The sequence below is a fragment of the Rhinoraja longicauda genome, chromosome 19, assembly GCF_053455715.1.
Source record: "Rhinoraja longicauda isolate Sanriku21f chromosome 19, sRhiLon1.1, whole genome shotgun sequence".
NCBI classification, from domain to species: Eukaryota; Metazoa; Chordata; class Chondrichthyes; order Rajiformes; family Arhynchobatidae; genus Rhinoraja; species Rhinoraja longicauda.
In genome coordinates this window covers 16,356,786-16,373,740 of record NC_135971.1, presented here as the reverse complement: position 1 = coordinate 16,373,740, position 16,955 = coordinate 16,356,786, and the positions used below count along the sequence as shown (strand labels likewise).

General features: G+C 52.6%; 1 protein-coding gene across 1 annotated transcript in view; it reads left to right on the top strand.

Annotated features, from left to right (window-relative positions):
- The first annotated feature begins 2,638 nt into the window (after positions 1–2,638).
- The window catches only part of abcf1 (ATP-binding cassette, sub-family F (GCN20), member 1), a 76,430-nt gene continuing 62,113 nt past the window's right edge, over positions 2,639–16,955 (top strand). The window contains exons 1-3 of the mRNA XM_078416325.1: positions 2,639–2,829; positions 10,875–10,915; positions 13,036–13,104. Of these exons, the coding sequence (XP_078272451.1) occupies positions 2,697–2,829; positions 10,875–10,915; positions 13,036–13,104 (243 nt within the window). The 5' untranslated portion in view covers positions 2,639–2,696. The remainder of the gene's footprint in view (positions 2,830–10,874; positions 10,916–13,035; positions 13,105–16,955) is intronic.

The window sequence follows — 16,955 nt, the reverse complement described above, 5'->3', positions numbered from 1 at the left end:
TAGGTAGACACAAGATGCTGGAGTTCTCTCCAGAGATGCTGCCTGTCCCGCTGAGTTGCTCCAGCATTTTGTGTCTACCTTTGATTTAAACCAGCATCTGCAGTTCTTTCCTATATATATATATATATTTACAGGTGTGTGTATATGATGGCCTGAGTGGCCTAATTCTGCTCCTATCACTTATGAACATATGGGTGTGTGTTTATATGTGTCTAAGTTTGCATATTCTGTTGTGCTGCAGTAAGTAAGAATTTCATTGTTCTATCTGGGACACATGACACCAAAACACTCTTGATTCTTATATATATAGGTATTTGTATAGGAAGAAACTGCAGATGCTGGTTTAAACCGAAGGTAGACACAAAATAATGAAGTATCTCAGCGGGACGGGCAGCATCTCTGGAGAGAAGGTATTTATTCACAAAATGCTGGAGTAACTCAGCAGGTCAGGCAGCATCTCAGGAGAGAAGGAATGGGTGACGTTTTGGGTCGAGCCCCTTCTCTCCTGAGATGCTGCCTGACCTGCTGAGTTGCTCCAGCATTTTGTGAATAAATACCTTTGATTGGTACCAGCATCTGCAGTTATTTTCTTACACTCTCTGGAGAGAAGGAATGGGTGACGTTTCGGGTCAAGACCCTTCTTGTACACATTACGATTTTTACTGTGAGCGTATTATACAACATTACAACCTCAAATAAGCTCTGAACTACAATAGACTAATTATTATTATTATTATTGCACCACTATTGGTTATTTTTTGAGTATGTGTGCGTGTATATTTACTCGCTGGAATTTAGAAGACTGAGGGGGGATCTTATAGAAACATATAAAATTCTTAAGGGGTTGGAGAGGCTAGATGCGGGAAGATTGTTCCCGATGTTGGGGGAGTCCAGAACCAGGGGTCATAGCTTAAGGATAAGGGGGAAGTCTTTTAGGACCAAGATGAGAAAACATTTCTTCACACAGAGAGTTATGAGTCTGTGGAATTCTCTGCCACAGAAGGTAGTTGAGGCCAGTTCATTGGCTATATTTAAGAGGGAGTTAGATGTGGCCCTTGTGGGTAAAGGGATCAGGGGGTATGGAGAGAAGGCAGGTATAGGCTACTGAGCTGGATGATCAGCCATGATCATATTGAATGGCGGTGCAGGCTTGAAGGGCCGAATGGCCTACTCCTGCACCTATTTTCTATGTTTCTATGTAAATATATATATATATATATATATATATATATATATATGTGTGTGTGTGTGTGTGTGTGTGTGTATTTGTGAGAATGTGTACATATACACATTGAACTTTTTTCTTCCCTCTCGTTTATTATATTATTTACAGTGCACTAAGCTTACATATTCTGTTGTGCTGCAGCAAGCAAGAATGTCATTGTTCAACCTGGGAGCTATGACAATAAAACACTCTTGACTCCCTTGTGCCTTTCAACACTGTTCAACGGAGCAGGCAGACCGGAACGTTTTATGTGGGCGCAGGGGGGCAGCCCGGAGTTTTGACAAGTGGCGATGCGCGTTGTGGGCGAGGCCGCCTTAGGGCAGTGCGCAGCCGGAGTTTTTTTTTGGGGGGGGTGGTTGCTGCGTGTGTGTGTGTGTGTGTGTGTGCGTGGGGGGGCGCTGACATCACGTGTAGGGGCGCTGACATCACGTGTAGGTGCGCTGACATCACGTGTAGGGGCGCTGACATCACGTGTAGGGGCGCTGACACCATGTGTGTGGGGGGCGCTGACATCACGTGTAAGGGGGCTGACATCACGTGTAGGGGCACTGACATCACATGTAGGGGCGCTGACATCACGTGTAGGGAGCGCTGACACCACGTGTAGGGGCGCTGACATCACGTGTAGGGGCGCTGACACCATGTGTAGGGGCGCTGACATCACGTGTGGGGGCGCTGACATCACGTGTAAGGGGTGGAAGGATATCTCTGACACCACGTGTGAGGGGGGAGGTTGTCACTGACACCACGTGTGTGGGGGAAGTTGCCGCTGACGCCACGTGTAGGGGGTGGAAGGGTATCTCTGACACCATGTGTGTGTGGGGAGGTTGTCACGGACACCACGTGTGTGGGGGGCGCTGACACCACGTGTGTGCAGTAGTTGCCGCTGACACCACGTGTGTGGGGGAGGTTGTCACTGACACCACGTGTGTGGGGGGAAAGTTGCCGCTGACACCACGTGTGAGGGGGAGGTTGCCGCTGACAACACGTGTAAGGGGTGGAAGGATATCTCTGACACCACGTGTGTGGGGGGAGGTTGTCACTGACACCACGTGTGTGGGTGGAAGGATATCTCTGACACCACGTGTGAGGGGGGAGGTTGTCACTGACACCACGTGTGTGGGGGGAAGGATATCTCTGACACCACGTGTGAGGGGGGAGGTTGCCGCTGACACCACGTGTGTGGGGGGCTAACATCACGTGTAAGGGCGCTGACACCACGTGTGAGGGGCGCTGACACCACGTGTGTGGGGGGGAGGTTGTCACTAACACCACGTGTGTGGGGGGGAGGTTGTCACTAACACCACGTGTGTGGGGGGGGCGCTGACACCACGTGTGTGGGGGGATGTTGCCGCTGACCCCACGTGTGTGGTGGGGGGGGGGGGGCATCCGTGCGGCGCCTGCGCGGTGGGTCGGTCGGCGAGGCCTGAGGCCTGCAGCTTGAGTCAGGACCAGGACCAGCGTCAGCGTCATGCCCCGGCCCAGAGGCAGAGCGGCGGCGGGCGGCGCCGTGGAGAAGCAGGAGGTGGCGGTGGAGGAGGAGGAGGGGGAGGGGAAGGAGAAGTGGGTGGACGGCGACCAGGCGCCCGCTCCCGCGCCCGAAGGTGAGGCGGTGGAGGGAGGAGAGGTGTGGGGGGGGGGGGGGGGGGGGGGGTATGGGGAGAGGGAGAGGAGAGAGAGAAGGGAGGAGGGGGTGAGGGAGGGGAGATGAGAGGGAGGGGGTAGAGGGGGTGGGAGGGAGAGGGGATATTGTCTGGGGAGGAGAGGGAGAGGGTAGAGAGAGGAGGGGGAGTATAGGGGGAGAGAGAAGGGGTGGGAGGGGAGAGAGGAGAGGTGGGGGGGAGAGAGGATATTGTCTGGGGAGGAGAGGGGGAGGAGAGGGAGGGGAGAGAGAGCGAGAGGAGAGAGAGAGAGGGGGGAGAGAGGAGGGGGAGTATAGGGGGAGAGAGAGGGAGGGGAGGGAGAGGAGAGAGAGAAGGGAGGAGGGGGTGAGGGAGGGAGAGAGAAGGGTGGGGAGATGAGAGAGAGGGGGTGGGAGGGAGAGGGGGGGTAGAGGGGGTGGGAGGGAGAGGGGGTGTATAGGGGGAGAGAGATGGAGGGGGAGAGGATGGGGTGAGGGGGATGGAGGGGATGGTGTCTGGGGAGCAGAGGGAGGAAAGGAGGAAAGGAGGAGGGAGAGAGAGAAGGTGGGAGGGAGTAAGAGAGAGGAGGAGATGGAAGGGAGGGGAGGGAGAGAAGGAAGGGGAGAGGAGGGGGGATGGAGGGGAGGGTAGATGAGAGAGAGAGGGAGAGAGAGGGAGGGGAGATAAGAGGGAGGGGGAGAGGGGAGGGAGAGGATGGGGTGAGGGGGAAGGGAGAGGATGGGGTGAGTGGGATGGAGGGTAGAGTGAGGGGAGGGGGAGGGTTTGCCGGCCGGGGGAGCGGCTGCTGTGGGAGTGGGGAGGGGGTAGTGTTGGGCCGAGTCCGGTCTGAGGTTCGGGAGGGAGGGACAAGGAGGGGATGGTGTCTGGGGAGGAGGGGGGAGGGAGGGGTAGGAGGGGAGATGAGAGAGAGGGGGGATGGGGTGGGAGGGGGGGAGAGAGAAGGGAGGAGAGGAGAGAGAGGGGGGCGGGGAGGGAGAGAGGGAAGGGAGAGGGGTAGGGGAGAGGAGGGTTTGCCGACCAGCCCGTGGGTGTTGGGCAGAGTCCTGTCTGAGGCATGAAGTTTGGGGAGGGGGAGGGGGGGAGAAAAAGGTGGGTGGGGAGGGGTTGTGTGAGCCTGGAGAGGTGGGGGTCTTTGAGGCTGGAGGGAGGGAGAGGAGGGAGGGAGGGAGAGGGGGGGCGAGTGCCTCTTGGCTGAGGTAAAGGCTGGTGTGGGAGGGGGCCCGGTCGGGATGGGGGGGAGAGGGGTGGGTCTCTGGCGTGAAGTGTTGAGGGAGCTGCAGAGATGGCGGGCTCCTTGGGGGAGAGGTTGGGAGGAGGGGGGGGGGGTCTGGGGATGAGGAGGGGAGGGGATGGATTCGGGGGGTAGTGGGTGAGACGTGAGGGACTGGGGGGAGAGGGGGTGGTTCTGGGCCTGGAGAGGATGGGGGTGTCTCAGGCTGTGGGAGGGTATATCTCGCGTTGGAGAGGGTGGGTGTTGATGCCCGGGGCCAGAAAGGGTGGGGTGTTCGGAGGGGGCATACGGGGTGGGAGTGTCTTGAGGGGCTATATCTTAGATTTTTTAGATTTAGAGATACAGCGCGGAAACAGGCCCTTCGGCCCACCAGGTCCGCGCCGCCCAGCGATCCCCGCACATTAACACTATCCTACACCCACTAGGGACAATTTTTACATTTACCAAGCCGATTAACCTACATACATGTAAGTCTTTGGAGTGTGGGAGGAAACCGAAGATCTCGGAGAAAACCCACGCAGGTCACGGGGAGAACGTACAAACTCCGTACAGACGGCGCCCGTAGTCGGGATCGAACCTGAGTCTTCGGCGCTGCATTCGCTGTAAGGCAGCAACTCTACCGCTGCGCCACCGTGCCGCCCTGGGGCTGGAGAGGGTGGGGATTGGTGGATAAGGCCGGAAAGGGCAGGGGGTGTCTTGGTCTGAAGGGGTAATGGGGTTGTTGGGGGGGAATGGGGGTGGGGGAGGGCGTTTCTGGGGTTGGAAGGGGGTATATGAGTGAAGGGGCTGGTGGGAGTCTGCCTCTGTAAGGCAGCAACTCAACCGGTTGGGGGGGTCACGGTGGCGCGGCGGTAGAGTCGCTGCCTTACAGCGAATGGTGCGCCGGAGACCCGGGTTCCATCCCGACTACGGGTGCTGTCTGTACGGAGTTTGTACGTTCTCCCCGTGACCTGCGTGGGTTTTCTCCGAGATCTTCTGTTTCCTCCCACACTCCAAAGACGTGCGGGTTTGTGGGTTAATTGGCTTGGTATAAATGTAAAAATTGTCTCTAGTGGGTGTAGGATAGTATTAGTGTGCGGGGATCGCTGGGCGGCATGGACCCGGTGTGCCGAAGGGCCTGTTTCCGCGCTGAATCTCTAAACTAAACTAAAAAACACTGCCGCCCCTTTTCTTGCCTTCACCAAAAAGGTCGGACCAAGTTCAAATGGCCCCAGCCTCGAACAATATCAATTCTGCTGATGGGTGCGCTGCTGAGAGGGGAATGTGGCCCCTCGTGAAATGCAGGGGTTGAACCATTTCAAAAGCTGGCAGTAGAATGGTTCGACCAGCGGACATAAACAAAATGCAGAGAGAGGTGTTTCCCCCCCCCCCCTGATGCCGTATTCCAATGTCTTGCGGCCAATGTTTACACACGGAGTGAAAATGAAATGTTCGGCAATCCCCACAGCTGACATTTCCGCCAACATTTCCGTCACCTACAACGGGACCCCACCACTGGCCACATCTTCCCATCCCCTCCCCTTTCTGCGTTCCGCAGAGACCGTTCCCTCCGTAACTCCCTGGTCCACTCGTCCCTTCCTACCCAAACCACCCCATCCCCGGGCACTTTCCCCTGCAACCGCACGAGATGCAACACCTGTCCCTTTACCTCCCCCATCAACTCCATCCTAGGACCCAAACAGCCTTTCCAGGTGAGACAGAGGTTCACCTGCACCTCCTCCAACCTCATCTATTGCATCCGCTGCTCCAGATATCAACTTATTTACATTGGCGAGACCAAACGCAGGCTCGGCGATCGCTTCGCTCAACACCTGCGCTCGGTCCGCGTTAACCAATCTGATCTCCCGGTGGCTGAGCACTTCAACTCCCTCTCCCATTCCCAGTCTGACCTTTCTGTCATGGGCCTCCTCCAGTGCCATAGTGAGGCCCACCGGTAATTGGAGGAACAGCACCTCATATTTCGCCTGGGCAGCTTGCAGCCCAGCGGTAGGAACATTGACTTCTCCAACTTTAGATAGTTCCTCTGTCCCTCTCTTTCCCTCCCCCTTCCCAGATATCCCTCTGTCTTCCTGGCTCCACCTATATCCTTCCTTTGTCCCGCCCCCCTGACATCAGTCTGAAGAAGGGTCTCGACCCGCAACATCGCCCATTCCCTCTCTCCTGAGATGCTGCCCGACCTGCTGAGTTACTCCAGCATTTTGTGAAATAAATACCTTCGATTTGTACCAGCATCTGCAGTTATTTTCTTATACAATACAATATATCTTTATTGTCATTGTACGGTGGGGTACAACGTGATTGGGGATGCGACTTCCATTCGATGCAATAAATTAATTAGCTAATCAACAGAAATTTAGGCAACCCAGAGAAACAAAATTAGAAACAGTAAAAAACAGTATAAAGTGCAAAGAGGTCTGTGCCGGGTCACTGTGCGACGTGACCATCCGAAGGAGACAGTTCATGGGGGGGGGGGGCGCTTAGCACGACTGGTTCAGAGCAGCTATGGCCCTGGGGATGAAGCTGTTCCTAAGTCTGGAGGTGCGGGCGTAGAAGGCCTTGTAACGTCTGCCCGATGGTAGAAGTCCGAACAGACTATTGCAGGGGTGTGAGGTGTCTTTATGAATGCTGGTGGCTTTCCCGAGGCATCATGTGTTGTAGATGCCCTCCGAGGCTGGAAGCTGCGTCCCAATAGTCTTCTGAGCTCTGTCGACTACCCGCTGAAGAGCTCTCCTCTCCGCCCCCGTGCAGCTGAGATACCACACAGAGATGCCATGCGTTAGGATGCTCTCTAACCCTGCAATGTCACTCTAAAGAAGGGCCTCGACCCGAAACACCACCTGCTCCTTTTCTCCAGAGATGCTGTCTGGCCCGCTGAGTTGCTCCAGGGTTTGTGTCCTGTCTTCGGTTTTAACCATCGCCTGCAGTTCCTTCACACACACACACAATGTCATTCTCCATTGGACGCCATGGAGAACGGTTAAGTTTTCATTGAACCTGGCACTCTGCCAAGACTGTTTTATGTCCTGGCTAGAACAATGACATTCTTACTTGCAGCAGCACAACAGAATATGTAAACATAGTACACTGTAAACAGTATAATAGACGAGAAAAAAAGGTTCTGTGTGTGTGTATATACCTATTCACATCTACACACACACACGCACGCACGCGCGCACGCACACACACACCCCTACCTGGAGTAACTCAGTAAAACAGAATTATAGACGAGAAACAAAGGTTCTGTGTGTGTGTATATACCTATTCACATCTACACATAAATATATATGGACACACACACAGAAGGTAGACAAAATGCTGGAGTAACTCAGGCAGTGACTTACTCCAGCATTTTGTGCCTACCTTCGATTTTAACCTGCAACTGCAGATTTTTTCCTATATACAGATAGATATACACAGATATACAGATATATAAGCATATAGATATATAGAAGATAGGCACAAAATTGGAGTAACTCAGCGGAACTGGCAGCATCTATGGATAGAAGGAATGGGTGACGTTTCAGGTCGAGACACTTCTTCAGATATATAAATACTCTCCTCCCTCTCCTCTCCGCTCCCCCCTCCCCTCTCCTCCCTTCCCCTCCCCCACTTCATCCCCCTTAACCTCCCTCCTCCCCACTGACCTCCCTCCCTTGGAGATAGATTTAAACATTAAAATGTGAATAACTTTTAAAATATAACACCGATCTCAATGAAACTTCTTCCATTAGCACCAAAGGGACGACGGTGAGTAGGGTGGGGCTAAAATTGTCGAGCTATCGTGTACCGTTTTGGCTGTAGTTCAGGTACAAACAAACAAACAAACAAGAGTTTCAGTATATAGATATAACAAGTCCTTCAGCCCACCGAGTCCACGCCGACCAACCCATACACTAGTTCCATGTCATCGCAGTTTTGCATCCTGCACACCAGCACTATCCTACACACGAGGGGCAATTTACAGAAGCCAGTTAACCTTCAAACCCGCACGTCTTTTGGGACGTGGGGGGAAACTGGAGCACCCGGAGAAAACTCGCGCGGGTCACAGCGAGAACGTGCAAATTCCACGTTCAGCAGACAGCAGCTGTAGTCAGGATTGAACCTGGGTCTCTGGCGCTGTGAGGCAGCAACTCGACCTCTGGGCCACCATGTCAGTGTGGAAACACACACACACACGCTCACACACACTCACATATACACACACATATATACACACACACACACTGCTGGAATAACTCAGCGGGTCAGACAGCATCTTTCGAGAACCTGGATATGTGGCGTCCCCTGGTGGGGAGGATAGTGCTAGCACGGGGTGGTTGGTGGTGGGTCGAAGGGCCTGTTTCCACGCTGTGTCTCTAAAGAACCATCCTGACCGTACAAGATGAAAGCAGAGTTCCGTGCTTTTGAAATGCAATGTACCAAGCAGGTTATGATAATCCCAAGTTAACTATACAATCTGACCTCCAGACGCGTAATTACAAATTATAAAACAATAAGAAGCACAGTTACTTTTTAACTCATAGAAACATAGAAAATAGGTGCAGGAGGAGGCCATTCTGCCCTTCGAGCCAGCACCGCCATTCAATACGATCATGGCTGATCATCCTACATGCCATTATTGACGAGGCTCTCACTTCTAGATCATCGGAGATGTCCTCATTCTTTAGGACATTCATCTGCCATTATAGATGAGGCTCTTACTAGGATCTCCTCAATATCCCGCAACTCCGCTCTTGCTCCCCCTTCCCCCCATTCGTAACAAGGACAGAGTCCCCCCCTGCCCTCACCTTCCACCCCGTCAGCCGTCGCCTACAGCACATAATCCTCCAACACTTTCGCCACCTCCAACAGGTTCCCACTACCGGCCACATCTTCCCATCTCCACCTCTTTCTGCTTTCTGCAGAGACCGTTCCCTCCGCAGATCCCTGGTCCACTCGTCCCTTCCCCGTCCCTTCCCCCAAACCACCCCCTCCCCGGGTACTTTCCCCTGCAACCGCAGGAGATGCAACACGTGTCCCTTTACCTCCCCCCACCTGTCATATGTTGCATCTGTTGGCGTGTTGGAAGGAACACTAGTTTAGTTTCGGTTTAGTTTGGAGATACAGCGCGGAAACAGGCCCTTCGGCCCACCGAGTCCGCGCCGACCAGCGATGTGGTGCAGCGGTAGAGTTGCTGCCTTACAGCGAATGCAGCGCCGGAGACTCGGGTTCGATCCTGACTACGGGCGCCGCCTGTACGGTGTTTGTACGTTCTCCCCGTGACCTGCGTGGGTTTTCTCCGAGATCTTTGGTTTCCTCCCACACTCCAAAGACGTGTGGGTTTGTAGGTTAATTGGCTGGGCAAATGTAAAAATTGTCCCTAGTGGTGTAGGATAGTGTTAATGTGCGGGGATCGCTGGGCGGCGCGGACCCGGTGGGCCGAAGGGCCTGTTTCTGCGCTGTATCTCTAAATCTAACATTATCCTACACGCACTGTGGACAATTTACATTTTTACCGAAGCCAATTGACCTACAAACCCGCACGTCTTTGGAGTGTGGGAGGAAACCGAAGATCCTGGAGAAAACCCACACAGGTCACGGGGAGAACGTACAGACAGGCACCCGTAGTCAGGATAGAACCCGGGTCTCTGGCGCGGTGAGACAGCAACTTTACTGCTGAGCCACTGTGCCGTCCTACTACTTGGGCCTGGACTGTCTTTGGGCGATATCGTGGACTTGGGTGTGTATTTGTGGAGCCATGGGTTGCAAAGATACCAGCTCCAGATGTGAATTTGTAGAGTTTCTTAGTAATGTCCAACCCTATCAATTTGGACCTTATTGCATGTTAATACTGAAGTTCAAGGTGGAGGCCAAGCTGTTCTGACACTTGTGAGAATGCTTTCACTCAATTGTGTTGTCACCACCTTTCTTTACCACATGGAGGCGCAGCAGTAGAGCTGCTGCCTCACAGAGCCGGGGACCCGGGTTCGATCCCGACTACGGGAGCTGTCTGTAGGCAGTTTGTACGTGTCCCCCCGTGACCTGCGTGGGTTTTCTTTGAGATCTTCGGTTTCCTCCCGCACTCCAAAGACATACAGGTTGATAGGTTCAGGCAGCATCTCGGGAGAGAAGGCATGGGTGACGTTTCATTCTTCAGACTATGAGGAAGGGTCACAACACTTGCACCGTGTGCGTCACGGTGGCGCAGCGGTAGAGTTGCTGCCTTACAGCGAATGCAGCGCCGGAGACTCAGGTTCGATCCTGACTACGGGCACCGTCTGTACGGAGTTTGTACGTTCTCCCCGTGACCTGCGTGGGTTTTCCCCCGAGTTCTTCGGTTTCCTCCCACACTCCAAAGACGTACATGTATATAGGTTAATTGACTGGGTAAATGTAAAAATTGTCCCTAGTGTGTGTAGGATAGTGTTAATGTGCGGGGATCGCTGGGCGGTGCGGACCCGGTGGGCCGAAGGGCCTGTTTCCGCGCTGTATCTCTAAATCTAAACCCGAAACGTCACCCTTTCCTTCTCTCCCGAGATGCTGCCTGACCCGCTGAGTTACACCAGCATTTTGTGTCTACCTTCGATTTAGACCATCTGCAGTTTTTTTTCCGACAGGTTTATAGGTTAATCGGGTCGGTATAAATGTAAATTGTTCCCCAGTGTGTGTAGGATAGTGTTAGCGTGCGGGGATCGCTGGTCGATGCGGACGCGGAGGGAAGAAGGGCATGTTTCGGCGCTCTACCTAAAACTACTATCTTATTAAAACAAAATATTACTCTCTGTTTTCTTCCCAGTCCTGAAAAAAGGAAAAAAAGACAAGAAGGCCAAAAAATCGGTACGTATGCACCTTGTTGTCCGAATGAGTTATCACGTGCTGCGCTGAAGTTTGCAGAATGATGTCTCCCCGTGACCTGCGAGCTAGGCCCCTTGGAGCGGCGCCCTGTCCAGCCGAGCCCCGAGGCCATGCGTCTGCTCGCCGGCCCTCCCTTGCACGACTCCCTTCCTCTCTGGGTGGGTGGGACCTCAGTCCGCGGTGGGCGAGCTGAGCCTGTTGGCGAGTCTTACCATGGCTTGCCGAAACAAGACTTTCATATGAAGAAAGACTGGATATACTCGGCTTGTACTCGCTGGAATTGAGAAGACTGAGGGGGGGATCTTATAGAAACTTACAAAATTCTTAAAGGGTTGGAGAGGCGAGATGCAGGAAGATTGTTCTCGATGTTGGGGAAGTCCAGAACAAGGGGTCACAGTTTAAGGATAAGGGGGAAGTCTTTTAGGACCGAGATGAGAAAGTTTTATTTCACACAGAGAGTGGTGAATCTGTGGAATTCTCTGCCACAGAAGGTAGTTGAGGCCAGTTCATTGGCTATATTTAAGAGAGAGTTAGATGTGGCCCTTGTGGCTAAAGGGATCAGGGGGTATGGAGAGAAGGCAGGTACGGGATACTGAGTTGCATGATCAGCCATGATCATATTGAATGGTGGTGCAGGCTCGAAGGGCCGAATGGCCTACTCCTGCACCTATTTTCTATGTTTCTACAACCTAATGGCCTGTTGGCCTTCATTACGAGAGGATTTGAGTAAAGAGGTCCTTCTGCAGTTGTACAGGGCCCCTGGTGAGGCCGCACCTGGAGTACTGTGTGCAGTTTTGGTCTCCTAATTTGAGGAAGGAAGTCCTTGCTATCGAGGCAGTGCAGCGTAGGTTCACAATGTTAATCCCCGGGATGGCGGGACTGTCATATGAGGAAAGATTGGAAATACTGGGCTTGTATTCACTGGAGTTAATAGACAATAGGTGCAGGAGTAGGCCATTCGGCCCTTCGAGCCAGCACCGCCATTTAATGTGATCATGCCTGATCATTCTCAATCAGTACCCCGTTCCTGCCTTCTCCCCATACCCCCTGACTCCGCTATCCTTAAGAGCTCTATCCAGCTCTCTTGAATGCATTCAGAGAATTGGCCTCCACTGCCTTCTGAGGCGGTGAATTCCACAGATTCACAACTCTCTGACTGAAAAGGGTTTTCCTCATCTCCGTTCTAAATGGCCGACCCCTTATTCTTAAACTGTGGCCCCTGGTTCTGGACTCCCCCAACATTGGGAACATTAAGAAGGATGAGGGGGGGTCTTATGGAGACGTATAGAATTATGAAGGGACTGGACAAGCTAGATGCAGGAAAAATGTTCCCAATGTTGGGGGAGTCCAGAACCAGGGGCCACACACAGTCTAAGAATAATTTAAAACTGAGGTGAGAAAAAACCTTTTTACCCAGTGAGTTGTGAATTTGTGGAATTCTCTGCCACAGAGGGCAGTGGAGGCCGATTCACTGGATGAATTTAAAAGAGAGTTAGATAGAGCTCTAGGGGCTAGCGGACTCAAGGGATATGGGGAGAAGGCAGGCACGGGTTACTGATTGTGGATGATCAGCCATGATCACAATGAATGGCAGTGCTGGCTCGAAGGGCCAAATGGCCTCCTCCTGCACCTATTTTCTGTGTTTCTATGTTTCCAATCGATCCAAGGCTACAAATGGCATGAAAATAGGCTTTAGACTTTCGAGATACAGCGCGGAAACAGGCCCTTTGGCCCACTGGGTCCGCGCCGACCAGCGATCCCCGCACACTAAACACTATCCTCCACACAAGGGACAATTTATAGTCACCGAAGCCAATTAACCTACAAACCTGCACGTCTTTGGAGTGTGGGAGGAAACCGGAGCACCCGGGGAAAACCCACACAGGTCACGGGGAGAACGTACAAACTCCGCACAGACAGCACCCGCAGCCAGGGTGGAACCCGGGCCTCTGGCGCTGTGAGGCAGCAACTCTACCGCCGCGCCATGTTTTAAAAAAAAAAAATGTTGGCCCTTTAACTTCGGGCTACATTACAACTGAAAACGTTGTGTATCTCATTCTCATGATCTTTCTGTGTTTGCATGACCTTTCCCCCCTCTTTAGTTCTTTGAAGAGCTGGCTGCAGATGATAAGCAAGTGAAAGAGGAGGAAATGGCCATCATAGAGCAGCAGGTAAATGAAAAAAATATATATATATATACTAGCAAAGAGGGCCCGTTGGGCCCGTCCCCACACCCCCCATTCTCTCCTCCCCCAGCCCCACTCTTACTCTCCAAGTGTGCCACACCCCCCATTCTCACCTCCCCCAACCCCAATCTTACTCTCCCCACACCCCCCCTTTCCCCACGATCTCCCCTTTTCCCAGTACCCCTATTTCCCCCACCAACAAGCCCCCTCCGGACGACCCCTGTTGTCCCCCTCCCCAGTCCCCATTCTCAGACCCCGCCACCATTCTCTCTCCCCCAGACACACTCTTACTCTCCCCCACCCCCCCTTTCGCCAGCACACCCCTTTCCCCTACTCTCTCTTGCCCCCAGCACCAACAGGTCCGGGGGGGGGGGGGGGGGGGAGCGCATCAGTGAAAGGTCGGGGGGGGAGGGGGGAGCGCATTAGTGAAAGGTCCGGGGGGGGGGGAGAGAGCATCAGTGAAAGATCCGGGGGGGGGGGGGGATAGCGGGGAGAGGGTCTCCCGGGTGTGGGAGAGAGGAGAGAAGCAAGGGGAGAGAGGGGCACAGACGCACAGCAGCGCCACGCTGAAAGCCTTCAATAAATCAGTAGGAGGGGGGTGCATGGGCATTTTGACGTCACACGCTGAAGGCCATGGAAAAGACGGCTGGAATTTTTTTTTTTAAACTAAAACCTCTGTAACTTAAAAAATATACGACCGAATCAAATAAAAATATCATTTTCCAGCAGCGTTCAGCGTGGTGATTAAGGCGGTGCAAACATCGTGGCGGTACGGTTCACCGTTTTTGCCGAAAATCAGCCGAAAAAATGAGAGATTTAAAAAAAGACTTTTAAACCTTTGTAACTTAAAAAATATACGACCGAATTAAATAACAATATCATTTTCGGCAAGCGTCCAGCGGTGTGATTAAGGCGGTGCAAAAATTGTGGCGCTACGCCTCACCGTTTTGCAGAAATCAGCCGAAATCACTGTTACAAATATACATACAAGTCAGAGTTTTAGTAAGATTAGATACTAGACAAAGTGGGCCCAAAGCTGGGCCCAAACCTCTCCTGCATTGGTGCAGCAACCTGTCCTCCCACCCCCTCCCCTGTCTCCTCAACTCCCTTCTCCCCCCTCCTCCCTACCCCCTCCCCTCCTTTTAAACTTTAAAATGTGAATAACCTTTAAAATATAACACCGATTTCAATAAAACTACTTGCATTATCACTAAAGTGTCAATGGTGAGTAAGGTGGGCCTAAAATTGTCGCGCCGTCGTGTACCGTTTTGGCTGAAGTTCAGTCACAAACAAGATAACAAACGAGAGTTTTAGTGCATAGATATCGTCACAAGTTTGTGATTACATTTGGGCGGAGGAGAGAATGGACGGCATGGTTTGAAATCAGAAATACTGTCGACGCTCGCAATTTCGGACCACTTCAGAATGGAGTTGGACCAAATTACAGACGCTCCTCGACTAACGATGCTTCGGCTTACCATATTTTGACTTTACGTTGGTGTAAAAGTGAAACATTCAGTAGAAACCGTGCTTTAGAATTTTCATCTTTTCCTGGGATAGTGATATGCATTTTCGACTTGCGATGTTTTCGATTGCCGATGGGTTTATCGGAACGTGGCCCCATTCGTAAGTCGAGGAGCATCTGCAGTTGTATCCGAGTTGTGTGGGTAAATAACCGCAGATGCTGGGGCAAATCGAAGGTGTCACAAAAAGCTGGAGTAACTCAGCAGGTCAGGCAGCATCTAGGGGAGAAGGAATGGGTGACGTCTGAAGAAGGGTCCCGACCCGAAACGTCACCCATTCCTTCTCTCCTAGAGTAAGAAAATAACTGCAGATGCTGGTACAAATCGAAGGTATTTATTCACAAAATGCTGGAGTAACTCAGCAGGTCAGGCAGCATCTCAGGAGAGAAGGAATGGGTGACGTTTCGGGTCGAGACCCTTCAGACTGATGTCAGGGGGGGCGGGACATAGGAAGGATATAGGTGGAGACAGGAAGATAGAGGGAGATCTGGGAAGGGGGAGGGGAAGAGATGGACAGAGGAACTATCTAAAGTTGGAGACGTCAATGTTCATACCGCTGGGCTGCAAGCTGCCCAAGCGAAATATGAGGTGCTGTTCCTCCAATTGCCGTTGGGCCCCACTATGACACTGGAGGAGGCCCATGACAGAAAGGTCAGACTGGGAGTGGGAGGGGGAGTTGAAGTGCTCAGCCAACGGGAGATCAGGTTGGTTAAGGCGGACTGAGCGAAGGTGTTCAACAAAACGATCGCCGAGCCTGCGTTTGGTTTCGCCGGTGTAAAGAAGTTGACATCCTGAGCAGCGGATGCAATAGAAGAGGTTGGAGGAGGTGCAGGTGAACCTCTGTCTCACCTGGAAAGACTGTTTGGGTCCTTGGATGGAGTTGAGGGGGGAGGTAAAGGGACAGGTGTTGCATCTCGTGCGGTTGCAGGGGAAAGTGCCCGGGGATGGGGTGGTTTGGGTGGGAAGGGACGAGTGGACCAGGGAGTTACAGAGGGAACGGTCTCTGCGGAACGCAGAAAGGGGAGGGGATGGGAAGATGTGGCCAGTGGTGGGGTCCCGTTGTAGCTGACGGAAATGTTGGCGGATGATTTGTTGGATACGCTGGCTGGAGGGGTGGAAGGTGAGAACGAGGGGGATTCTGTCCTTGTTGCGCGTGGGGGGAGGGGGAGCAAGAGCGGAGCTGCGGGATGTAGAAGAGACCCTAGTGAGAGCCTCATCTATAATGGAAGAGGGGAAGCCCCGTTTCCTGAAGAATGAGGGCATCTCTGATGCCCTAGTGTGAAACACCTCATCCCGGGCGCAGATGCGGCGTAGACGGAGGAATTGGGAGTAGGCCAATTCTCTCCTAGATGCTGCCTGACCTGCTGAGTTACTCCAGCATGTTGTATCCGAGTTCGTTATTTCGCGGAATGACCACTTGGTGGATGGGCTGATTCTTGGGTTAAGTTTAGTTTTAAAGGTTCAAGTAGAGTTAACGTGTAGGAAGGAATTCCCTGCAGATTCTGGTTTACACCGGGGATGGACACAAAATGCTGGAGTAACTCAGCAGGTCAGGCAGCATCTAGGAGAGAAGGAATGGGTGGCGTTTCGGGTCGAGATGCTTCTTCAGACTTCGACTCCCTCTCTCCAGAGGCGGGCAAGAGACTCTGTGCGTCTACCCGATCTATTCCTCTCGTTATTTTATCTATCTACGTACTAAAACACTTGTTTGTTTGTTCCTGAACTACAGACAAAACAGCACACGATAGCGCGACAATTTTAGGCCCACCTTACACACCGTCGTCCCTTTGGTGCTAATGGAAGAAGTTTGATTGAAATCGGTGTTATGTTTTTAAAGTTATTCATATTTTAAAGTTTAAATATATCTCCTAGGGGGGGAGGGGGAAAGGGAGGATAGAGGGGGATGGAGTGGGGGGAGGGGGGGGGAGAGGGAGTGGGGCAAAGACGCACTGGCCTTACAGCTAAGCTGGCTTTCACACTAACGGCAGTAGTGTAAGAAAATAACTGCAGATGCTGGTACAAATCGAAGGTATTTATTCGCAAAGTGCTGGAGTAACTCAGCGGGTCAGGCAGCATCTCAGGAGAGAAGGAATGGGTGACGTTTCGGGTCGAGACCCTTCTTCAGCTTTCAGACTACTTCAACAGCAGTAGTGATCAGTTTAGTTTGGAGATACAGCGCGGAAACAGGCCCTTCGGCCCACCGGGTCCGCGCTGACCAGCAATCTCCGCACATTAATACACTATCCTACACCCACTAGGGACATTTTTTACATTTACCAAGCCAATTAACCTACAAACCTGCACGTCTTTGGA